This window comes from Takifugu flavidus, chromosome 1 (genome assembly GCF_003711565.1).
Source record: "Takifugu flavidus isolate HTHZ2018 chromosome 1, ASM371156v2, whole genome shotgun sequence".
NCBI lineage: Eukaryota > Metazoa > Chordata > Actinopteri > Tetraodontiformes > Tetraodontidae > Takifugu > Takifugu flavidus.
This window is the reverse complement of record NC_079520.1, coordinates 18,106,182-18,130,031: the sequence shown is the minus strand read 5'-3', so window position 1 is coordinate 18,130,031 and position 23,850 is coordinate 18,106,182. Positions and strand designations below refer to the sequence as shown.

Sequence of the window (23,850 nt, the reverse complement as noted above, 5' to 3'; positions counted from 1 at the left end):
AGAGAGGAGTTACACTCAAAATGAACTGACAAGTCTTAAAGAAAGAATGAGATTATTCATAGACCTAAGCACTTTGGAGAAACCCAATATCTTTGCCATCTTCTCCAGCCCGGTGTGTTGAGACATATTCATTAATCAAAGCACAACAAACCTGCTGAACCTGTCCCTTATTTGACCTTTATTGTCCTCCTGTGCATGTGATGAGTTATATTTCTTGCTTAAACACCCAAAGCGAGATGAAAACATTTCATTAAGTCATTTTTCAAGAATTACATGGAAAATAGGTTGAACTAATTTGAGGTAATGTCTGTTTGAGTACCACCGCTGACAGGCGGAACAGCAGCTGAAACCTACTCTAAAGAACTTTAGCGCGGCCTGAAGGGATGTGCGTCTACGTAAATGTATTTAGCAGAAAGACCAGAACTTCTCAAACAACATATTTCAAAGCAGAGCTTGTGATGATGTTTTTTCTCGTGTAGTTTCTCTGCTGCCCCCCCCCCCCCCCCCCCTGTATCCATCTACAGGTATAGCTGCCTTTATAGGTGTACCTGACCCTGCTGACCCACTCAACTCTTATACCAGCAGCTTGTATTATTAATGTATTTCTATGATCTATGCTTAGTCTCTCTTCTACCTGTCCCCTCCCTTCTCCTCCCTCTCTACCCAGCCTGCCATCAGCAGGAGGGTCCCCCTACATGAGCCTGGTCCTACTCAGGGTTTCTTCCTGTTAAAGGGGAGTTTTTCCTTGCCACTGTTGCTTGTTGGGGGTCAGGCCCTGGGATTCTGGAAAGCGCCTAGAAAGAATGTTGATTGTAACAGACGCTATATAAATAAAGATTGATTGATTGATTGATGTTTGTGGATATGATAACGCCATCTTATCGTTCTGGATTTCATTAGATAGCAGTTAATAGATTTCCCTGTAATTAACTACAAAGAAAAATCAAAGGTTCATGCATGTATGCACAAGCAAAACTAAACTGAAGAGATTGTGGTGGAGGACATCTCACCTGGTCTCTTTTCTTGTGGTCTCCCTGACGGATCTTCAGTAGTTGGTTTGTCTGTGAATGTCTCTCTCTTCTCTTGGGCTGAGCTTCTTCTGCCACGGCGACCAGGTGAGAGCAGTGCTGGAGAGGGCTCAGCACCTAAAGGATGATTAGTCAACGGTCATTTCCTCATTCAGCCTGTGTTTTGTTTTATTTTTAGCTTTACTTTGATACTCACAGTGAATTTGATATCCTGGGGGCAGAAGCCTGATGTTTGCGAGGGAAATTCTTCCTCTGTCTCCATCATCAAACTCCACCATCACATTACCCTCCTTGTCCTCTTCACCTGGACCTTATAAAGTACAACATGCATGATGTAAAGCTGCACCCAGTCTACAAGTGTGCAGAGACTCCTGATCAAAACCACAAGGAATTCATTAGAACGGACATGAAATCACCATGCTCACCACGCTGGATGTATCCTGGATAAAGGCAGCGAGAACGTTCACTCCAGTAGGCACACACTCGGGTCCCTGTAGTCAGGATAGCGTCATTCTGGGGTCGAACATCTAACACCTGAAAAATCACACACCGCTCATCTGTACACATCTCAGACAGTCAAATCAACAATTACACAGAACAGAGGAATCGCCAGAAACATACAGCTTCTGTGAGAAGTTGTTCCAATGAATAGATCCTAGGCCGGTTTCCTCGTTCTCCCTCAATGACTACGCTGAATCTGCATCAACAAATTGAAACCACAATAAGTTTGTTAGCCAAAATGTTACAGCAACTACGTTTTTATTTGGTACATTTTTTTAAGCAAATTTAAAAGTAGTTATATTGGTTTGCAGGAGATTACTGCTCTTTTTATTATCCAGGAGCCGTCCCACTTCTTACCTAAAACAGCATGTACAATTTTAAGATTAAGTGAAATGTGGACCCTTACATGTCAGGCAGATCCAGAGTTTGCACACAGGCAGCATACAACAGTTCATCCTCCTTGGAGATCAGGATCTTTAGTCCATCCACCAACATCTCTTTACTCAACACACAGTTCGGCAAGGCTGCGAATGAAGGGCGTGGCAGAAGGATGGATGGAGAAGATAAAGGGGAGGATATGCATAATTTGTGAGTGTGTTGAATAATTGCTTTGTGAAGTGAAATGGGGGGAAGGAGGCAGAAAAGGAGGTGTGTGTGTGTGCATGTGTGAAGAGGGTCTGAATTGCTGTTAACATGAGCATGTTTGTAATCATAAATAACTGCTTATTTCTACCGGGTATTCTGCAAGGCATGTTCGGTGGGAGATGGATTGACATTGTCTCCTTTGCCTCTTCCTCTTCTTCCTCCTCCTCCTCTTCCTCGCCCTCAGAGAAGCTGCACTCCTCTTCCAGTTGAAAGTCGTCCTCAACTGCGAAGCTCTGCAGAAGGCGGCTCACCGCGTGGCCCTTGGCCTGACGAGAAAACACAATCGCACATCAGCAGGCAGGGAGCAGTGTGTTGGTTCATTTATTGTCCAAACGAGTCTGACAAATTTTTAGTTTCAGTCTGATAGCAGCACCATTCTGAGTTAAAGTATGAGGGTAGACCGATCCATCTTCTGACCAGTTTAGGCTAGCATATCCAAGGATGAGTGATGAAGGAAAGTCGGTTTGCCCAACAGGTTCTTGCTTGGGTTAAAATTTTTCTAAGAAGAGACGGCAATGTGTGTGTATGTATGTGCATGTGTGCATGAAAGAGAGAGAGAGAGAGAGAGAGAGGGGGCAGAGTTGGTTTTTTTTAACAGTGGTTTCATCACCAGAGGGCCTGTGTGATTATTTCAGCTGAGTGTTGGTAGCACATGTTTGTGTGCAGGCATGTATGGATGTGCCGGGGGTTTTCAGCAATCATTATCTTTGTACTTCTGAGTTATGTTTTTTGGACATTCCCTCAGCATGACCAAATCATCCTTGGGGCCCTTTTCATTAAACTGAATGTGGATGTCTGCAGCACATCAGAGAGCTGATAGGTGGCAGGTGGCCGTGGAAACAAATTCCATTCAGAGGAACTGATCGGTATGACAGAGTAACTAATATTTGCTGAGCACTGTCCCCTAAAGGAGACTGAGTAGTCAGAAGGATTTTGAAACTTCCAAGAGAGGTGGGTCTCACCTCAACAAAGAAGGAGTCTTTAAGAAATTCCTCTTTGCTTTTTCTTGCTCTCAGCCTTTTCTGTACCTACATGAAACAGAAGACCAAAGGGAGTGATATTCTCTGAGTCACCTCTCCTCTCCATTATATTTCCAGTCTCTAGCTGATCAAAAACTCGTTGTCACGCTGTTTTCTACAGCAAGACTACAGTGATTTATTGAGAATACTGATTGTATAATCTTTACTCAATGCCTTTAGAAAACTGAGAATTTCCCTTCTCAGTTTCCTTAAATATTCTGTTTGAATGATCAAAACCTCCAGAAAGATCCCTTTTTCAGTCATTGTAACAGCGGATTTGAAAGAATTAGATAATAATCCACTTATATTAAAGTACACTTCAAATGGAATGTATTTTAAATATACTTATGTATATTTTACAGCACTCTTGAAAACCTTCAGAAGCATATGTTGTATTAAATTGTGGCCTTTTCTCCCACACACATTTCTTACCAACAAGTTAAAAATAAAGGGAACAAAGAATGTTCCTACTATGAAAGGTGTATTTCTTTTCAAACTTCCAGTGTTGCAGATTTTGTTGATGTTTTTTGTAACAATAGTCAGGTATGTTGCCAGTAGAAGTGTGTGAATCTGCACATATTTCTCACTTTTCCCAGAATTGTCTGTGCTGTTGAATTCGTCCTCCCGAATCTTTTGCTGAATCTGTTGGCGTCTGTCGGTGTTGCATGGATCCGCTGACCATCCCCAAAACTGCTGCCCAGTGACGTCACACTCCAGGTGGCCGGACACGCTTTTGCACTCCCTCGGTATTCTGTATGTTCCCTTTCTGCGTTGGAAAGGCTGGGTCTTCTGGGTGCTCTTATCAGATCTGTACTGGACATGCTCCCTATGCCAGAGGCTAAAAAGAACGTAAGAGAAATTAGAACTGGCAGATAAATCTCAAAAATATGATTATGATGTTCTTATGATGATCTTGATAATATGATGTTCTTTAATTTCAGAATATTATGTATAATGATGTCTGTTTTTCTGGTTTTGGTGGTCACGTGATGCTAACTTTCCAAACATGATCAAATTTTGCTTTTCATTAATTTAAATTTTCTTCACAGATCATTTTAACTCAAGCTGTTCTTGTCCACCAAAGATGAAAAGTGACTTAAAGCCAGATTTTCTTCTGTATCATCCTTGCATATTTACTGTACACCAAGGCAGCGTAAGTGAAGGACCTGGACTCTTACTCCTGACTCTCTGGTTTGCTTGAGTCTTGGAGGACTGAGGTAGCGAAGCCATGATCCCAGCAGCAGCATCTTTAGATGATGAGCTAATCTTAATCTCTCTGGCTCCATCTTCGCTTTCGCAGCTGCCGTTGTCCTCCTCCTCTGTGGAATCACAACATCGACAGAATAAGTCCGAAAGCTTCCAGTGAGCCGCTGTTAAGTAAAGCCACTTTCTCACATGTTGAGGTGTATCGACAGCATGCTTTCAATATTCCGTTACAAACTGCTACTCAGTGCACAGGCATGGAGTTTATATACCTCTGTGTGAGATGTGTGACAGATTGGATTATTGGTCTCACCTCATGTGCAGTTGTAAATATCTCTTCCTAACCTGCATCAGAGTGAATATTGACACCAAAGATTGTAATTGGCAGCCGTATATTGCCGATGGTGGTCTGTCAGCATTTGATGCATTTCTGATTCTCATGACAGACGGAATCCTTCTCCCTTGAGATCATTTAAACATCAGACGATGTGCCGTCATTTTCCCTTCACTTCTGATCCCACTGATGGCATTTTCATTAGGTTGCGAAGAGAGCCAAGGTGCTACATTCTAATCAGGGGCCAGAGTGGGTTCACGTTACTGTATGGCTCTTCGAGCAACGGTGGCTGTGTAACATGCCTGTGGCGAGCTGTTTACAGTTTTAACAGTTTGACAGGCAAGCCGAAAAGTGAAAGGAGACCTCCGATGACGGCAGATAGCTCACTCTTGGATGCTTAACGCCCGCGTGCATGCATACACACACACACCAGCACACATTATGTCATCATATGCTGATTGCATACAGGGAAAACCTCACCGTGTTCTGAACTCTCACTGCCACTCCTCTCTTCTACAACTGCCTGTTTCTCAAATGAACGTCCATCCTTATGGTGTAATCTCTCCTTGCTGTTCATCAGTTTGGGCTTCCGACCCCTTTTCGCCTTCACATTCTGACCAGCTGACCAGTCCTGCTGCAGCTCTGATGGATTAACAGCACGAGAGGATGGTTTTGATTTTGGGGTCCTACTATACAAGCACATGTCTTTAGTTACTCCTTGATGACCTACCTTTTCTTTCATTCCTGCAGTCACTCTTAGAGTCCTCTTCCCTGCTGAGGCTCCCCCTGCTGTGCAGCAAGCTTGCAGTGGTGGCACCACGCTGGGCTGCGACCTTCTGCTTCAGGTGAGTGACACGCTTGGCCAGTCTGGAGCTGAGAGCACTGGGCCGACCTCTGTGCCTACAGTGACCTTTCATCTGTAGATCGTGAGCAAAACAACTGGTTAATGACATACTTATTTCCACCCCTTGAAACATGACCGACCACATAAGCCAGACGTGAACCAACCTGGGCAGCATTGAGGTTGGTAAAACTGTGACGCGACATTTTCTTGGTGGCTTTTTCCTCCATTAAATTCAGACCACCCCTGGAAGACAGCAAACGCGAAACATTTCTTAAAACCAATCTCATTAAAAATCTTTGATGATATCCAAAGCTTCACCTCCCTTCACTTTCATATTTATTCATTGTCTCACTTCTTCTGCCTCAAAACTTTGACGAGGTAAAAGACGAGGTAGTGTGACGGCAAACAGAAATATTCAGGGGTGAATACCAGCCACATGAAAGGGGAAGAATCATTTGGTTTGGAAGCAAGTAAAGAAGAGACGGGGGGAGGAGGGGGGGGGGGGAGTTGAGGGGAAAGAGACAGAGGCAGAGATGAAGCAGTCCCACGGGGGTCTGTCCGTTGACCGAAGCTTCAGGGCTTGATCGATAAACACTAACCTCTATTGAATACTACTCCTCCCTCCCTCACTCTCTTCCCTCCCTCTCACTGTCATTCCTTCATTGTATGCAGGCTTTCTCCCACCACAGGCAACCAGCACACTGACTCTGAGAGCAGCTGGTGTCTGAGGCAGGTGAATGCTATATCCCCACAGAGGGAAGCTTTTGGCTCTCAGCATCTCCCCTCCCAGGAGAAGAGAGAAGAGATGAGGAAAAGTGGAGAGGGAAGGAAAACATCCATCTAAAAATCAAGAAAAAGAGAAAGCTGTTCTTTCTGCCCAGACCACATCCATCTGCTGCAATCCCACCCTCCAAATGGGACTGCAGAAGCGAATAAGCTATAAGCCATACTCTGGTACGGTGAATCAAATGGTGACATTTATATGTGCTGCACACTGTCCCTTTTTAAATAAAGTAAAAAAATAATAATACTAAATATAATACTAATAATAGTAATAGTACTAATAAAATACTCCACAGGCATCATGACTTTAAACTTCCGCTCATGTCATGTCCTCATCATTTATAAAGTGGGTGTGCTCATAGCGTCTGTACACCTGAGAATATGGCGCATTCACAGTTCAGGGAAGTCTTTATTAATTCCTGACTCAATATCGATAAATATGAATAATGAATTGGACTGTGAATTTAAAGTGCCTGGTGCTCAATCCAGTTGAAAACCCACTTCTCTTCTACATCTTCCACATCCGTAGTGGCACCCCAGGATTTTGGTGAAAGCCACCACCTCACAGTCAAAACATCAACTGGCCAGTAGAGTACAGCTGAAAAAACAAGGCTTTGAATCTATCTATAAAGCTTTCTTTTCAAATTAAAATAAAGTATGAAAAAAGACTGAAAATAGCATATTGGGGGAAAAGGGTCTCCTTTTTTGCATCTTTATTTAAAAATGGGCAATATTGGGATGAAGGAAACACCTACACACAAGTAAATACTGTTAACTTTAGGAACCAAGGCTTCAATTTAGACACATGACCTGGCAGATTTAGAACTGTCTGGGGTGTCTTCTTTCATTTCCTCTGTCACTTAGCTTAAACCAATGACGCAACTATTATTAATGGCAGCGGAAATGTTGCTGTAGCCAAGCTCCAGCGCTACTAAAATCTTTGTGCATGAACGTGTGTGTATGGCGTCGCTTTTATTTTCTAATCGCAGCAACCTTGAACAAAACTCAGGGTTCGGTTATCATTTTATCAGAGTGAGGTCTACAAACTAAGAGTATCAGAACAGCATCTCAACAAATATTTCGCATAGTTGCCAGCAGTGAGTACCGAGCATGTGTGTCTGTGTGTGTTTCCAAATTGTACAGGACTGTGTGTCTATATGAAAGTGTGCAAGTTGTTAAATAACGGTTTTGTACGGCTGCAGTTGTGGGTGGCACCCAGTCATTTATCATTATAATAACTGCACATCAGGACTTTGTCCAGCTGTATTAATATATGCTCAGGGTTCATGAGGAATCAGGATATAATCAATGCAAGTGATAAACATGATTAAAGGTGATAAATGATGATTAATTAGTTAATTTCTTTTACATTCTCTTATTTTAAATCACATCCAGCTCGCTATTCAGCGCTTGTGTCTGTGTGCATGCGTGCGTGTGTGTGTGTGCGTGCGTGCGTGTGTGTGTGAGTGTGTGTGTGTGTGCTGTATGTACATGTTTTTTGTTTGTAACTTCTTCCAGGGCTCAATCAAGCAAATCATCAGCTACAGAACCTTTGAATCAATTCAGCAAACTTCTTGAAAATCAGCCGTGCCTTTGACTTAAAACATAAACAGAAATCAGGAAGACCGAGTCGGGCTTTGCCAATCACACTGATTACACGGATATAATGTCAGAGGACTGACCTGAGTTTTTTGGAGCCGTCCACAGCAGCAGCAGGGCCAGGGGTGGACTTACGCTTGCGGGGGCGGCCTGGTCCCCGACGGGCTGGGCTACGCGATGTCTCCTCTTTCCTGCAGAGAAGGAGATAAGAGAGAGGAATATGGAGTGCTGCAGCAGAAGGAATGGGTGAAAGAATATAGACTATAGGTCACTATGTGAGGCATGATAGCAGAATTGTGAATGTAGAAATGCATGTCTCAATGTAATCTGTTTATGCGTGTGTGTGTGTGTGTGTGTGTGTGCATGTGTGTGTGCTCACTGGTGATCGTGTTTCCTCTGTAGTTTGGCCAGTTCCCTTTGTTTTTCTTTGTAGCGGCGCTGTAGATCGGCCAGCTGGACACGCATGGCCAGCTCCTCCCCGCCCATAGTCTCCATGGAGCCCTTCACTGGGCACACCTGACACACACACATGCAGTCCCAAATAAGTTTTGTCATTATAAATCACAGCTGCATTTTATTGAGGTAATATTTGGATATCTTCACTCAGAATATTATCCTCAAGTGTTTCTCTAAAGCTCTTTAAGCACATCGGAATCATTTCTATGTCTAGAACTGAACCTATAATTGTTTTGCATGACTGAGGTAGTGTAAGTTCAATTGCAGAGGATTTGACAAATAAAATGCTACTGGACTCATTTGGAGTAAAAGCATAACCATTTAACCAGTTAATGTCAGCTACTCTAACAGACACACACGTGTCTTTCCTTGCAGTAAAATCTCACCGGCTCGTGGCGAGGTGTCCAGCTGCACTTCCTGCGCAGGTTTAGTCTCCTCCTGATTGGACACTCATGACCAGCTTCTACTCCCTCTGGCCCTCCCCCAATTTCCAGGGCCCGGGCAGCCGCCAGTGTTGCCAGACTGCGGAGGTCAAAGGTCAGCATGTCTTTACCTGCAGTGAGACAGATCACTTTGCCTCAGATTGATACATCACACGGCGGCCGATATGGCAGTATAAAGCATGCTGTGTGCAGAACAGATTTATATCTGGAGCAATGAAACGTTGCCTTGAAAAGTGGTAATATTTATGATATTAGCGCTGCAGTTTATTTGATGTATACCGGTGTCGCCGCTTAATCATACACACAAAACACAAACACACTCTACATCTGTCACTGCCATTAACTCTGTCATTGTCACTGCACCAGCAGATGAAACAGAATATTCATTAGCTGGTCCACGCACACATAGACACACCGCAACGTGCACAACTCTCAACACACACAAATACCCAGAGGATTTTTGCTGAGCTGCGCAGACATAAGCAAACTGCACGCGTGTGTGGGGGAGCGCAGAAGAATGAGAAGTAGGGAGGAGGAGTGCAACATGGTGAGAAGAAGGGAGGGACACAATGGGGAGTAAAGGGGAGGAGAAGCAATAAGAGGCAAAGTGTTTATTGAGCTATCTATTTATTCTCCTCCAGCTCCACATTATGGACATGGACAGAATCCAATTTGTGTGTGTGTGTGTGTGTGAGTAAGTGAGTTTGTGTGAGTGCAGTAAACGGCAGAGAAGTGTAAGAGCGAGTGCTTGTAAGAATGACAGGCAGCTCCTCGCAGAGAGACAGAGTGAAGCAGCTGAGAGATGCAGCTTTGTCCTGTCCTGACTTGCAGAGGTCAATGCCATCTCATCTGTCAGACCTGCGAGCCAATGGCACGCTCTGGTTACCCTGACAGGATGACATCACCGCTGACATCACTGGCCCTAGTTTAGTATCCCGGAGGATGGTCACAATCAATAGCCACCTTCCGCAGTACTGCTCACCATCAGCCGCACATCTTTGCACAGTATTAACGGCATGCTTGTCTCTAATGTTGGGGTGGGGGTGGGGGGTGTAATAAGAGGCAGCACAGGGGATTTCACAGGCAACAACAAAAACAATGGAGGAAAATTAAAAACCAGTGCAACTGATATGAGTCTAGCCAAGACTAGAAGCCATTATGGAAGAGCGCTCAGATGGAATTTCAATATTAAAAAATGTGAAGGAATAGAAGATAACATGACTCACAGATCAGCTGTCTGTTTACAGGAGTAATGGTGCTAATTCCTACTAGAGGGGCGAGCCTCTCTTGATTCCTTAATCTGTAATTGCAATCTCCAGAGAACGCTGACATATCCTTCTGTGTCAAGAGGTGGCATAAATGCATCTGTCTGCGATCGGTTTCATCTCCCAAAACACATTCTGGATGACAAAAGTGCCATCAGCAGTATTAATAACATTCCATGCAGAGCAGCCGAATCGTTTTTTAAATAAATGTGTTGCAATTTAGAGAGTGTTTTCCACGCCACAACAGGACTTATTGATTTCACACTTATTACACATGCTAACCATGTGCACGCCCGTAAACAAGTGTACACCCTGTTTCTCGCTCCTGTACACATGCATGCATAGACAGCTGCAAAGCGACTTATGATTTTTGCATTTATTAATTCCATCAACAAGGCTTGCAGAGGCAGGATTTACACACGTGATTACATTGGTTTGATAAAAAAAGAGAAAAGAAAGGTGAGGCGGTGGGGGGTAACAAAGACGGAGGAGTAGATGCAGGCAGGGAACAGGCAGCCTGGTAGAGACACATCGACACTGATGGAGGAGAGCGGGGATTCATCTGGGATTACTTAAGAGCTTACACAAAGAGCAACTCACAGCCACACACACACACACACACACACACACAGATGTGGGAATAAATAAAAACAGCATCTCTCTTAGGGACAAGAGGAAAATAGGAGCATTTACAGGAGAGGTGTTTTAAAGGAAAGGGTCTAATTAGCAAAACAAGACACAAGAGCCTGAGGGACACATTTGGTACCGTGTGTGCATGTGTGTGTGTGTCTATGTTGGTGTATGAATATTTTTATATTTTTACTTTACAGTGATTTTACTTTAATGTTGAAAGGAATTTCACCTTCGCCGTCATTATCTTTGCTCCTCTGTTGGATCTCCAGCTCTGCCACCTCTCCCAGTATTTCCATACCATGGTGAGGTTTCGGGCTCGGTGCCTGAGCGGGAGGTGCTGGGGGGTATAAGGCATCCCTGGTAGCACACAGCGCTGCAGCAATCAGAAGCTCCAGGCTCCACATGTAGGCCCCTTGCAGCTGAGCTGATGTGCTTGGCACGGGAGAGAGTGGGGGATCAGAGGGGGGAGCAGGAGCGGGAGAGTTAGAAGTTAGCTCCGTTAAGTGCTGTTCTGGACTTGTCCCACTCCGCCCCTTTTGCTCCTCATTCTCAACCACTTCCACATTCTCTTCGTCATTTCCCTCACTCTCTTCCGCCTGTTTATCCTCCTCGGCTGACTCCAAAGGGACACAAGCAGTACATTCGGGTTGCAAAGGCCTGTTTTTCTCTGGTTGATCCTCCTCACTGTCCTCCTTTGTTATCTCAGAATCTTGCTCTTTGGATTGTTGAGGCTCCTCCAGGCTCTTCTGGCCCAGGAAAGCCAGAGAGAGATCTACTTTTTGGGGTTGGCCTGTGGCTGTGACCATGCAGCCTGGATCTGGGACTGAAGCTGAGGAAGGGCATGGCGATAATCCAGAAACTTCACTTTCAGGCTCAGAGATGGAGCATCCATTGGCTTCCAGCCTCGTTTCTTCCTTCTGGTCTTCTGAATCGCCCATTTGGGACGCTACCACTTCAATCTTGAGTCCACATTCTTTCTCTCCTCTTCTCCCCTCTTCAACTCTGGTAGGTTGGATGCAACACTGGGTTGGGAGGACCTTGGCATCAGGTTGTGTTGGCTCTACCTCCATGGTGGCTTGTTCAGCCAATCGAGCTTCAGGCAGCGAAGGCCCATCCTTGTAACCCATGGCGATTGGAGGATAGGTGTAAACAGGTGGAAGATCTAGATCAAATAAACAAAAGTGAAAATAATAAAGCAAATGTTATGAAAACGTAATTGCAAAGAATAATATACCAAAATCTTACTCTGAAAAATAATTAACATACATTAAAGAATTTGATCCTCAACATTTTTTATTTGTCACCTTTGATTTAATAAACAAAAATAACAAAGTTGTACTTAACCAGAATATTTTAATAAATTCAGTACATATTTTTCTTCACTGGAATATAAAGTATTTAATCCACGTGCACATTTTCAATATACTGTCAGTTTTACTGGTAAGAGGTACAAACAGACAGTGTAGTATTACAGTAGTGAATATTATTTGCACTCTGTGTGTGTGTGTGTGTGTGTGTGTGTGTGTGTGTGTGTGTGTGTGTGTGTGTGTGTGTGTGTGTGTGTATCTAAGATATTGATGACACCCTGCCATTTTCTAGTGATTGCAGCACTGGGCCTGTCAACGCTGTGTTCTTATTATTGATGGTATCCCTCCGCACCCTGACAACGCAACCAGATGAATGTGTATCCTTCCACCTGTACTTCTCAAGGACCCCTAAAGGAAAGGGAAGGTCTTTTCAAAGATTTCAGTGACCTTCCTTTTGTGACACACATGCAAGAACAGACACGTGAGTGCTGGTATGTCAGACACACACACACACACACTGAGAGCCCATATGCTTTTTTTGACCTTAATGGCTGACCTCCCCAGTGTCCCCCTTTAGCTTGCAAAAAAAATACTCAAGGACACACAGAGCTAAGGATCACCTTTATGCAATTTCTGCAGAATCAAAGATCAGTGATCAGCACTACTTTACTTTACCACCATCAATCCATACTTTGTCTCTGTCCATTTCTAGATTTCTTATTTCCTTTGACTCTCTAAAATTTTTTTACCATCTGACAATGTGTTCTATTGGGTTTTTACCACATTAATAGATCACTCACCTGGCTCTAAGGATTGAGGGAAGTCCTGAGGGGGCTGTCCTTCTCCTCTGTCACTGCTCCTTTCCAGCCCCTTAGAGAGATGTGAAGGAGCAGGGCTAAGTGCAGGTGAGCGTGGCGCTGCCGCCGCTGGGCTTGGTGTGGGTGTCAATGGGTTTGGTGGGTGTGGACGCATGGAGGGGGAGTGGTAACAGGGTGACTGGCGGCTGCTGGGACACATCCCTGGCGAAGGTGTAGGTGTCTTGGGCGGCGGAGGGGTATGAGAGAAGGGTTTGGCCACGTTAGAGGAGGTGGCGGGTGAAGAAGAGGAAGAGGAGGGTGTCCTGGGTGTGTATGAGTTGTGAGGAGAATCCTCTGTCATGATAGAAGTGAGTTTTTCCTGTTTTCTCTGTGAAAGATGCAAGAAAAAAGTGGGTGTGACAATGTAACAGTAATGTGCTTATTACTTGTATTCACACAATTAGTTACTCCACACATTACATGAACAGGTACATTATGTATATTATGTGCAGGCAACAACAGTGTCAATAGAGACAATATTATCTGTCTGTATACTTTGGTGATCGTCAAATTGGGTTTTTTAAAACAATTTCAAATAGAAAACACAGGAGGCAAGGATGAAAGAATGTGAGAGCGTCATGTGAATCCAAAAAGGTCAAATGATCAAATAACTATTGTAAGAATGATTTTGCACACAATTTTTGTGTAATATTAAGCAATCCGTGCCGAGTGATATGCAATCCCGGTGACACAGTTCAACGCTGATTACCCAGAATAGGAAAATAAGGTTTTGTGTAGTTCTTTACTCCCCCACTTCTCACCTGCTCACAGTGCATAAACGGTATTTTCAGAGGAATTCTCACTCCAAATAATTGTATTAGTACTGGGTCTACCTGTCCTAAAGAATGCTGCTGCATGTGTTCAATGGCTCGCTGTTGCTGCTGTTGGTGCTGCTGCAGAGCGTACAGGTCATGTTGCTGTAGGAATGAAGAACGAGAGTAGACGGGGTGATGCTGCAGATGAGAAGAGGGGCCTCTTCCTCCATACACAGGCGGCCACAAGCCTGGCTGCTCCATAACATCTGGAAGGAACAGAGAGAAAGCCACAAAAATTGCCTTCAGTTTGAATATTAGAAAATTTGCACTAAAATAGTGAGTAGGGTCACTGACACAGTGGAATTTTGATTTTTATTACTGTCTAGTTTTTATGTGAACTCTAAGTCAATTTGACCATTAAACATAAAAATGCAATAAATCCTGAATGCTTTATATCCATTCCCTTTATTTTCACGCTCACACGCACTCTCACACACAAACACACACACACACACACACACACACACACACACACACACACACACACATGCCTCCTTGGCTGCCTTGTCACTGGGAACCTTTGTTCTGTGAGATTAGCCTGAGTGGGCTAATGTTTCCCAGGGGAAGGGTTCAGTGGATGCACTTCCCCTCTCGGCAGGAACTCCCACGAAGTGAAGCAAGGGAGGCGGGAGATAATTAAATTTCACAGCCTGTTTACAAAGCCGCATTGATGCACACATGCACTTACACACCCATGTGCATGCACACACACAAATACTTTCTCTCTTATTGGCTGATGTGTAGACATTGAGCAGTGTCTCATGTCCATCCAAACCTGAGCACAGCTAACTTCAGATGTCCACCTACACACACAAAGTAAAATCTAAAAACACACTAGTGTTCTACCACAAAAAGATGGGCGCCAGATTAAGGTTTGCATAATGCTTGGCACATGCAGGGCAATGGAATAACAGCTCCCATTAACAAAGCCATAAAACACAGCCCTGCTGACAGAGAGACTTAGTTGAGCATTATATTATGATTAGCCAATGATACTAAAAGTCTGGTAGAGCAACGGTGGCAGCTCTGGTGGCACAAAGGGAGATGAGAAGTAGGCAGAAACAAGGATCTGGCTAAGAGCAAAAAATGCTGTAAAAAGATGCTTAGACTACCAAGGTGATGATGAGGATGGGGCTCTGTCGGAAGTACCACCAGCGTAGAGTTTGGGTCTTGGGTGAGTGATCCCAGGACAGGCTGCAAAGAGTTAGGCAGACCCGGTGGAAAGGCTGGGCTCATTCCCACATGGCTCAGACCTGAAATAAAGAAACATAATTTAAAATTGCATTTAAAATAATGTATAAGTTCTATTAAAAAGTAACATCCTTAATCATATATTGACTGAAAGACAAGTTTTGTTATACATATTTAATTTTTAAAAATGACTCCCCCTCTGCCTTACTCACCATACGAATGCCCCATCCAGAGAGAAGGACTTCCTGTTCTTTGCATCCAGTGGTGGTGAGCTGAGTGAGTGTGTGCTGTAGGGTCTGCCCCGATCTGATTGGCACCTCCAGGTACCAAGAGGTGAGAGGTCAGGTCACTGTGGCAGCTACTGGAGGGATGAATCCTTGCAAATTCCACACGATCTTTGTTTTCTCTGCCATGATGGTAGGGTAAGCTTACATCATTACTTTGATTACCCTTCATATTGTGACCTTCATCACCATCACCATCATTATGTTCATTATCTTCGTCCCTGTCATCTTCATTACCACTACTACCATTATAATCATCACGAAAAGAAAATATGATGGCAACAAGGAAGAGCCATCATCTTGTGCCTGCTCTATGAGTTCTCATTATGTGTTTTCTTCCCTTAATATGACTACATAATAAGAGTCTGATACTTTAGAGACATCCATATTAGTCCCCACAACATTAATGCACCACATATCATTTTAGAAAGAAAGCAAGAAAAGGGAGGAGAGAGAGGGTGGGGGCCTACAGAAATACCACATCAAAGGGTGAGAAGAGTAAATGGAGTGAGAGGATGAGAGTGAAAGAAAAAGCAGAGCCTCAGAGAGAGAATAAAAGAAATGCAGCTTATCAGATGTGAGGATAAATGAAAAGATGAAGCCCTTTGTGTGTGTGTGTGTCCCTATGATCGTATGTTCCTGCGTGTGTTTTCCATGGTGTTTATGAAGTGTACCTGAGGATCATTTCTCGCTCTCTGTCCAGGTGATGAAGGTTTATCTGGTCCTCTGTCATCCTTTTCCTCTCCTCTGCCTCTCGGCTGAGAGGATACACGGGCCTGGATACCCCTGAATAAAATTGATCAGGCAAAAGTTGTTGTTTGTGTTGAACAAGAATGCCTCTTCCAAATGATCACGTCATAAAGGTGAAAGCACTGAAATAACACTAATTGGGTTTATGGATGCATAAATGACTTCTGACCTTTCATGCTGGGCAGCACCCTTCCCTGTCTGCTGTGTCCAGCCGTGTTGTCAGGGGAACGATGTGGGGGCCTGGCAACTGCTACTGCAATGCCAACTGGAGGCTGTCGCACCTCTCCCTCACCTGTCTCGCCAAGATCTTTCCCACCTCTCTCACCCCTCTCTCCCTCATTAGCTGATCCCCTGCGTGGGGGGAGCGACTGTTTTGGAGTGCCTCCTTTGTCCACTTTCTCTGATCTCTCTCCACTCTGCTTGAGGCAGCCAAGACCCCCAAAGGGGCCCCGGTGTGGTGGCAGCAGCAAGGGTTGCTGGGAACTGTAATTCATTAGGTTCTTCATTGCGCTGCCCTCACCCTCAACAGTGTGGGATGATGTTAATGGTGGAGGTTGCGAATGTGTCTGGTCGTTGTCAGCATTTGGAGCTCGATTGTTGGACCTTGTTTCCAAATTGCTGGATGAAATATGATGGGAGATTTTTCTCTGGTCATCCTGGTAGTTTCCCCGAGCAGTCCATACAGGGGTTCCCTGACCTCTTTCTCTACCCCTTTCTTCTGCATTTGTTCCATGATTGCTATGTTGCTGATGCCGTATCCTTGCGACCTTTTGTCCCTCCTTGTTGGTCCCAGACCCAACCATCCCATTCAGATCAGAACCTGATTGGGAAGAGTCCCTGAAAGGAGAGGTGTTTTTGGGTGTCACCTGTCCGTTACCCCGATGTGTCACCTTAGACTCTTGTGAAATTGCGGGATAGCCACCACTGTCCAAAGCCTCATCTCTGGCAGCTGTAGGTGTTTCCAGGCTGCAGGAACGCAGTTCAGGTTGAGATCTCACATTGGAGCTGGGTTTGTGGAAGTGTTGAGTCTGGTGGCTCCAGTCAGGAGGTTTGTCAGCCTTTCCATATCCCAGCTGCTGCTGGTATGGCTGAGATTTGTCCTTCTTCTGGCAACTAATATGTTGTTGATGGGAAGAACTTTCATAACAGCCATCTCCATTTTTCTCTCCTGCCTTTTTTTCACTTCCTCCAGCTCCACGACAGTCAGTGACTGCTAGGTCTCCCAGTGGACCAACTGAAGGAACGTAGGTTGGGCTGACAATTTTTGCATCTTTGTTAGACCCTCCATGGGTGGTTGATGCATCTTTGGAGGGTGTTAGTGTAAGTGGAGATGAGCGACAGAAAAACTCATGACGAGATTGATGATGTGCATGGTGTAGCCATCCTCCCGCTACGGTGGAACCCATGTGCAACGCGTGGGGAGCAGGAGGAGGTGGTGGTGGGAGAGGAGGGGGCATGGCATAGGAGGCCACAGAGTGTGGAGCTGGAGGTGCCATGATGGCTGTCACTGCAGCGGCACCTCTTCTTATACATTCACTGGTAGAGGTTAAGGACTCACTGATCCTCATCTCTCCATTTATGGGTTCATCCTTGGAGCATCTTCTGCCACCTCCAGATGGAGATCTGCTCACACCACCACCAGCACTAACGCAGCTGCTAGGTACTCCTCCTTTTCCTCCAGAATCGGTGTCTGACATTGCACCGCTGGACAGTTTGCAGGCACTCATGTGCTTTGTTTCCTGACTGCCTGAGTCGCTGTCTCTGTACTCTTTGTGTCTTTCCAGAGAATGTCTATGGTCGTCTTCCCTGCTCTGTGGCGCAAGATGATGAAGGAGCGGGTGGCGAGGGTGGGGGTAAACTTGTGGTAGGTGCCCAGATGGAGTTGAAACAGGGTTTGTCTGAAGAGGATAGAGAAGCTGGTGCTGTTTGTCTTTGCTCTCCTGATGTCGCTCCTTGCTACTGGATCGCTCCTTCACTTTGGATGCAGATGAAGCCCCTTTCTCACTTGCATCTTTTATGCTCCTCCCAACTCCTCCCCCACAGTCGGTCTCTCGGCTGCAAGTGCCAAGAGGGTGGCCAGGGGTTGTCCTGGACAAGGGAGGAAGGCTACATGCGGTTGTAAGCAGAGGGGGTTGGGGAGGTAGGCCTCTCAGGTAGAAGTGATCTGTGAGAAAAGCACAACACTTTATGTCTCATGGTTTGTGCCTTAAGTTAAAACAATTATTAAATAGTCAGGACTATTGGCTACATGTATAACCGTGAGACAATCTCAGGATTGGTGATATAGAGTTTTACGCATGCATTAACACGTACCTTTTTGAGTCTCGTAGAAGTGATGTTGCCCATAGAGACCATTGCTGTGGTGGTCCAGGGGACTAATGGGGAGAAAGGGAGAAGCAAGACTTCCTGAATAGCTGGAGTACCCTGCCAGAGGGAGAGAGCAAAAACAGAATTCTTACACTGACACTCAGCAGCCGTCTTAACAAACTGTTTACCTCTACAATCTTTCATGAAATGGGGCCATTTTGGACAACAGAAAAAATGTGTCCAGTTACTGCTACTTTCACCATAAATGCACTTTTACACAAACATGCCACATGAGTTGACATTATTTAGAGTGAACAAAGTGGTGACAAAAACCACAGCCCGTAGCCACTGCCAAGAGTTTGCAGCATTTAACTGAATGGAATTTTGTCTTTGACAAAACACATTTTCTCAAACCATAGGCAAATTCTGTGAGGAATCATAACCAGCCCCCAACTCAAACACGCACACACACTGAGTCCTCCAAGGAGGTCATTGGGAGGTGAGTGGTCGTTCCACTCTGTTCTTCATCTTCAAGGACATTGAACTGCACCAGAGAGAGGAGCTCTTGGTGGATGTTGAGGAATTAGATTTAGTATGCACGTGCATGTGATTCTACTTGTTGTGGCAGGATGGTACAAAAATAAAGACTATACACATGCGCGTTTATGTGCAATAGACTGTATGTGTGGGAGGGGTTCTATATTATAGGACCAAAAGACTTGGACAGTGTGGTTTGTGTGTTGCGCATGTGTGTGTATGTGTGAACATTAGTGTATGTGTGTTCCCCAGCAGCTGGTTTCATGCCCCACAGAGTGTCCTTGCCGGCCCGTTAATTGGCAGCCGTTAAAAGTTTAACGGTGGTGGCCAAAGTAAACAGCACTTCATAAAAACTCATCCTACGCATTCCACAGTCGCACAGCAAAACCACCAACACCCCCTCGCTGCTCCCAGTATGTGTATGCATGTGTGTGTTTTTTCAGGCTAAAGTGTAGCTGCAGGACTCCTGGTATGTATCTGTGTGAGAGTGAGTGAGGTTTTGTGATTACTCTGAATGCTTAACAACCAGTGAATCTAAATGGTGACAATTAGCCAAAAGGCTCTATCAGCCATCTAAAGCCAATCCCCTGGGTAATGATGAGTGATAAAACTGAACAGGGAGATAAAATAAATGAATAAAAAAGGAACAAAGACAAAAAGGTAATGGTGAATGTGTGTTGTGGGTATGATTGTGAATGATAAAGAGACATAAAGACATCAAAAGTACTGAAATTAAGAAAACAGTGCTGTCAATATAATAATCCTCCAATCTGGTCCTGCTGCTGGACAGTGTATGAAGAGGAAAGTGTGCGTTTAGATGGCTGTATGTATGAGTACGGCAGAGAGGGGAGGGGGGTTGGGTTGGGTCGAAGATGAAGGAGGAAGTAAAAGGGAAGTGGAAAGCTTTGAGATGGATGAGATGAGAAGAAGGGAGGTAAGGAGAGGAGTGAGGACACACGAGCAGAGACGAAAAAACAAGGACAAAAAAACATAGAATGCGCGACTCGATTGAGGGAATAAGTGTGTGTGTGTTGGTGCATGTCTCTGTGTGTGTGTGTGTGTGTGTGTGTGTGTGTGTGTGTGTGTGTGTGAGAGCGTGTGTCAGCCAGGTTTCTTTTCTCTGTGCTGGCTACGCTTCACTCTCTGGACCATGGCCAACTGGCAAAGAGCCTACTGGAGCTCCCTGGCTTGAATTCTTAAAAACAATCATTTGTAGTGTGTGTGCATGTGTGTGTGTGTGTGAGTGTGTGTGGGTGAGTGAGTGTGTGTAAGCGTGTGTGTTTATGTGTGTGTTTTTCCTGTGCGGCTGCTCAGCTTTGATGTAAAAAAAACATGAATTCATGCACACACACACACACACACACACACACACACACACACACACACTCTTGTTCTGGTTTCAGCACAGCTGCTCTCTCTTGCTTTCGCGATGAAGTCCTGCCTTCCACTTGTTCTATGAATCTGATTTAACGGAGTCGCTGCGGGTGACATTAGCGCTTATTTTGAGGGCTTAACTGTTGCTATTTATCGCTCTATGAGCTGCAAATGAGGCCATTGTACAAACAGAACTCTTGTCTCCTCTCAAGCTCTGAGTTGTATCAGGCTACATTTCTCTGTAATAAAGCTCCTGTTAGTTCAGCTTAGATCTGAGGCTTTTGGCCGCAGTGGTCTAAGAGCTGGAAGTTTGGAAATTAAATTATTCTTTGTACACATTGTTAGGAACAGGATTAATGTGTCGCAGTACAGCTAATAACTGCATTGGAAACTGCAATTCAGATGCAGTTAGCGTACCTTGCTAAAACAGTATGTGACCAGAAAGTCTTAAAGTTAATTACACCTGCATTTATCAGCATTGTTTTATAATGCGCATCCAGATATGTTAAATTAACATTCCCGGTAAAAGCATTTATTTCGAGCACAACAGCTTAGATTTGTCTCATGGCGGCATCGCTACCAATTGTTATTTCCTTGTACACATTTTGTGGAAGACCGGTGAGGCGTGAAATTCAGATTCAGACCGTTTTTTCAGTTAGACTCATAATAGCCTGTGGCGGAAGCTGTTTTACTGTCAAAGATTTCAGAGGTTACCTCTTCACCCATCTTGCTGTCAAATGAGAATTCCTATAACCCCCCCCCCCCCCACACACACACACACACACACACAAACGAGCAGACGTACCTGAAAGGGACAGATAAGTTAGCAGAGCTCACATTTTGACCACAAACAGTTAACAGTCAAAGGAGGACATGATGCATGTGGATGCGCACATTTCTGTGTGTGTGTGTGTGTGTATGTGTGTGTGTGTGTGTCTGATCAGGAAGGGGCCGTTAGAGGTTGGTTAGCAAATGGGGCCCCGAGGGTGGGGCTGTGGTCAGAGGGAGGAGGTGCTGTGGGGAGGGAGAGGATGAAAATGGGGCTTTAAATTTCACTCTCTCTCACACACACACACACACACACACACATATGTGTGTGTGTGTGTGTGTGTGTGTGCGCGCAAGTGTGCGTGAGAAATTTAATACTTAGCCCTAAACTGTGTGATGATTGAAGGAAAGAAGGTGAAACTAAAGTCGAATTGCTGCTAATAATGATCTTATGTTTTTAATATTGGGAGCATGTGTATATTTTGTGTTTATGGGTCAAGAGGATGAGGTTTTGGTTGTGCATCACTTTTGAAAGTGGAACGCCACTGCAGATTTGAACTAGAAAACTCAAACTCTAAAAGATCTAAACACAAAGCCACGCGGTTGATGACACACAGGGTCAGGAAAGTGAGAGCGTGTGTGTGCTTCTATAAGTAGCATCATCTGACACATCACTGCTGTGCAAGTTTGGCCACGGCTCAATGTCGGTTAAACCACTTAATGGCGCCATCTCAACCTAATCCCAAACCAAGACCTTGGATTAACCAGAGAGCCAAGCACAGGCTACACGTGCATTTGTGTGTGTGTGTGTGTGTGTGTGTGTGTGTGTGTGTGTGTGTGTTACCTTCATGTGAATGGGGGAACCAGATAGGGGAAGCCCTTGAATGTGGTCCAGCCCTGTAGGAGGGGGAGGAGGGGGATGCAGCAGGTCCCGAGGGGTGAGGGGTACTGCTGGCCAGGAAGGAACCCATGAATGAGGCGCCTGAAAACACAGAGACTGAAGGTTAGAGATGTCCACTGATTAAAACGGTACATTTTACAGAAGCAAGGAAGCAGAAGGTGGTTGATGTTTGTATTCTTCCATATCAAACCCAGAGAAAATCATTAGACCACAATTGTCATGATCATGTGATGTCTGTCTTTCTGGATTAAACAATAATAAATCTATTGTTATACAATTATATAGACATATAAACCAGCTGTGGACGAGTGCAGCCAGAGCTCCAATGAAGAAACCAAGTCGTATAGAATCTGCAGTGCATTGTCTATATTATGGAATTAGAGAACGTCAGTCTTAATGTGAGCCAGATTACCTCTGCAGCCATTCAGTTTATGCTACGATGGGAAACTCTGCCCACCTCTGGCCCAAAGCACTGCACCCCCCAGACTATTCCTGAAGCAATAACTGCCTTCACTTTTCCAGCAACTAATCCATTGTTGACATTATGTTTACTTTGACTGTATTTACTGACAAACTGTCACATACGTTGTTGATTTTTGATTGTGGGCTTGATCTTATCCACGCTAGTGCATTAAAGATAAGTGTCCCGATGGCATTAATGAAGCTCCTGTCACGGGTTCAGGTCAGGGTTCTCCTAGTATCCATACTGGTTTGCTGGTAATTCTCTGCCAACCCTAATAGAGCAGACCCTTATTCATTTTTGAAAACTCCAAAATGGCTGCCATTTTGTTCCAGAAATTTCCACGAGATAAATATGTATTTCTAAGAGCATTTGAAACTGGTGGTTGTTCATATTTTTCATTTTCGTCCTTTTTTTTTTATTTGAATGAGGGATGCCGAGGTAAGAGAGGAACTGGAAAGACTTCCGCCATGTCTGAAATTCTCCCTCCTCTCTGAATTCCTTCAAACATGCTCCCAGCGCAGTCTTAGTGGTATTTAAAATCCTAGAGCCTGGAAACATATGTCTAGGATTTGGATTTGTGTATATATATGAAACATTTTCAAAGGTTTTCATAAAAAGAGTATTTCTGGATCTTGCACCAGTTAGCAAGGATAATGGCTCGGTTTACCTTTACTTTGATATTCTTTGAGCTTTAAACATTTCTAAAACGTCCATGTAAAAGCATCCTAAAACAAACAAACAAAAAAACCTACAATCACATTCTGTGATGGATCCCTTTCTTAAGTTTTTCAAGATCTTTGGATCAAATGTTTTCATGCAAGTGCAGATTTTCCTGTAAACCTGCTAAAAGAATCTGTTTTACTTAGCTAAAACAAAAGTATCAGACTTTAGCGTGACTTGCTTTTCCAAACAACGTGTTTTCACATCCAGGATCCTTCCACCTTGCGTTGGCCTATCCCATACTACTGTAAACAGGAAGTGAACTGTTGCTTGGTTTATTTGTAGAAAACACTGCAGAACATCAAAGCCAACACGTTGAATGTTTTTGAATGAGGAATTATAGCAACACAAAATTGGTTTCCATTAAAAATACTGCAAATATGAGCTCAACTTAACCTAAAGCTATTTTATACATGCTTTTTCCTAAACACATGACACAAATAATACAGGAAGTACTGACAAATGCAGTGGTTGCAGTGATGTTTTGGCCAGATGTCAAAAAGATGGTTTGCCTTGATGTTAAAAAGGAAAATAACACCAGCAGGCATTAAAGGAAAGGAAGAAAGTTATTTTCCATGATCTGACATGACATCCCTCCTGTGTAAAAACATGTTTTATTTTATCCCATGTGCAACTGTAATTGAAGCAACCTGAGGGTCAGAACACAACAATTTGCCAACTGTAACATGTGTAAACATCCATCACCTTTGCCTGTTTAATATTATTGCTCTCATCATCTGGTGAGTCTGAATCTTTCCAGTAACCAACAAACTGTGAAGTCCTTCCTCCTAAACCCATAAAGTTCAAGAGCAAGAACTGTGAC

The 23,850-nt window shown here is 44.2% G+C and overlaps 1 protein-coding gene across 4 annotated transcripts in view; it reads right to left on the bottom strand.

The window, feature by feature from the left end:
* The window catches only part of bahcc1b (BAH domain and coiled-coil containing 1b), a 51,129-nt gene that overhangs the window by 5,165 nt on the left and 22,114 nt on the right, over nt 1-23,850 (bottom strand). For 3 of the 4 annotated variants that reach the window (XM_057034513.1, XM_057034523.1, XM_057034504.1), the window contains exons 3-26: nt 21,788-21,925; nt 18,271-18,381; nt 16,127-18,121; nt 15,882-15,993; nt 15,136-15,329; nt 14,845-14,985; nt 13,751-13,938; nt 12,861-13,245; nt 10,983-11,915; nt 8,799-8,965; nt 8,336-8,472; nt 8,040-8,147; nt 5,739-5,817; nt 5,461-5,647; nt 5,211-5,372; nt 4,372-4,512; nt 3,781-4,031; nt 3,137-3,202; nt 2,263-2,440; nt 1,936-2,053; nt 1,650-1,725; nt 1,454-1,562; nt 1,225-1,338; nt 1,011-1,145 (exon numbers count right to left, since the gene is read on the bottom strand). In XM_057034513.1, coding sequence (XP_056890493.1) covers nt 1,011-1,145; nt 1,225-1,338; nt 1,454-1,562; nt 1,650-1,725; nt 1,936-2,053; nt 2,263-2,440; nt 3,137-3,202; nt 3,781-4,031; nt 4,372-4,512; nt 5,211-5,372; nt 5,461-5,647; nt 5,739-5,817; nt 8,040-8,147; nt 8,336-8,472; nt 8,799-8,965; nt 10,983-11,915; nt 12,861-13,245; nt 13,751-13,938; nt 14,845-14,985; nt 15,136-15,329; nt 15,882-15,993; nt 16,127-18,121; nt 18,271-18,381; nt 21,788-21,925 — 6,225 coding nt within the window. The remainder of the gene's footprint in view (nt 1-1,010; nt 1,146-1,224; nt 1,339-1,453; nt 1,563-1,649; nt 1,726-1,935; nt 2,054-2,262; nt 2,441-3,136; nt 3,203-3,780; nt 4,032-4,371; nt 4,513-5,210; nt 5,373-5,460; nt 5,648-5,738; nt 5,818-8,039; nt 8,148-8,335; nt 8,473-8,798; nt 8,966-10,982; nt 11,916-12,860; nt 13,246-13,750; nt 13,939-14,844; nt 14,986-15,135; nt 15,330-15,881; nt 15,994-16,126; nt 18,122-18,270; nt 18,382-21,787; nt 21,926-23,850) is intronic. The other variant, XM_057034530.1, reaches the window with a different exon arrangement.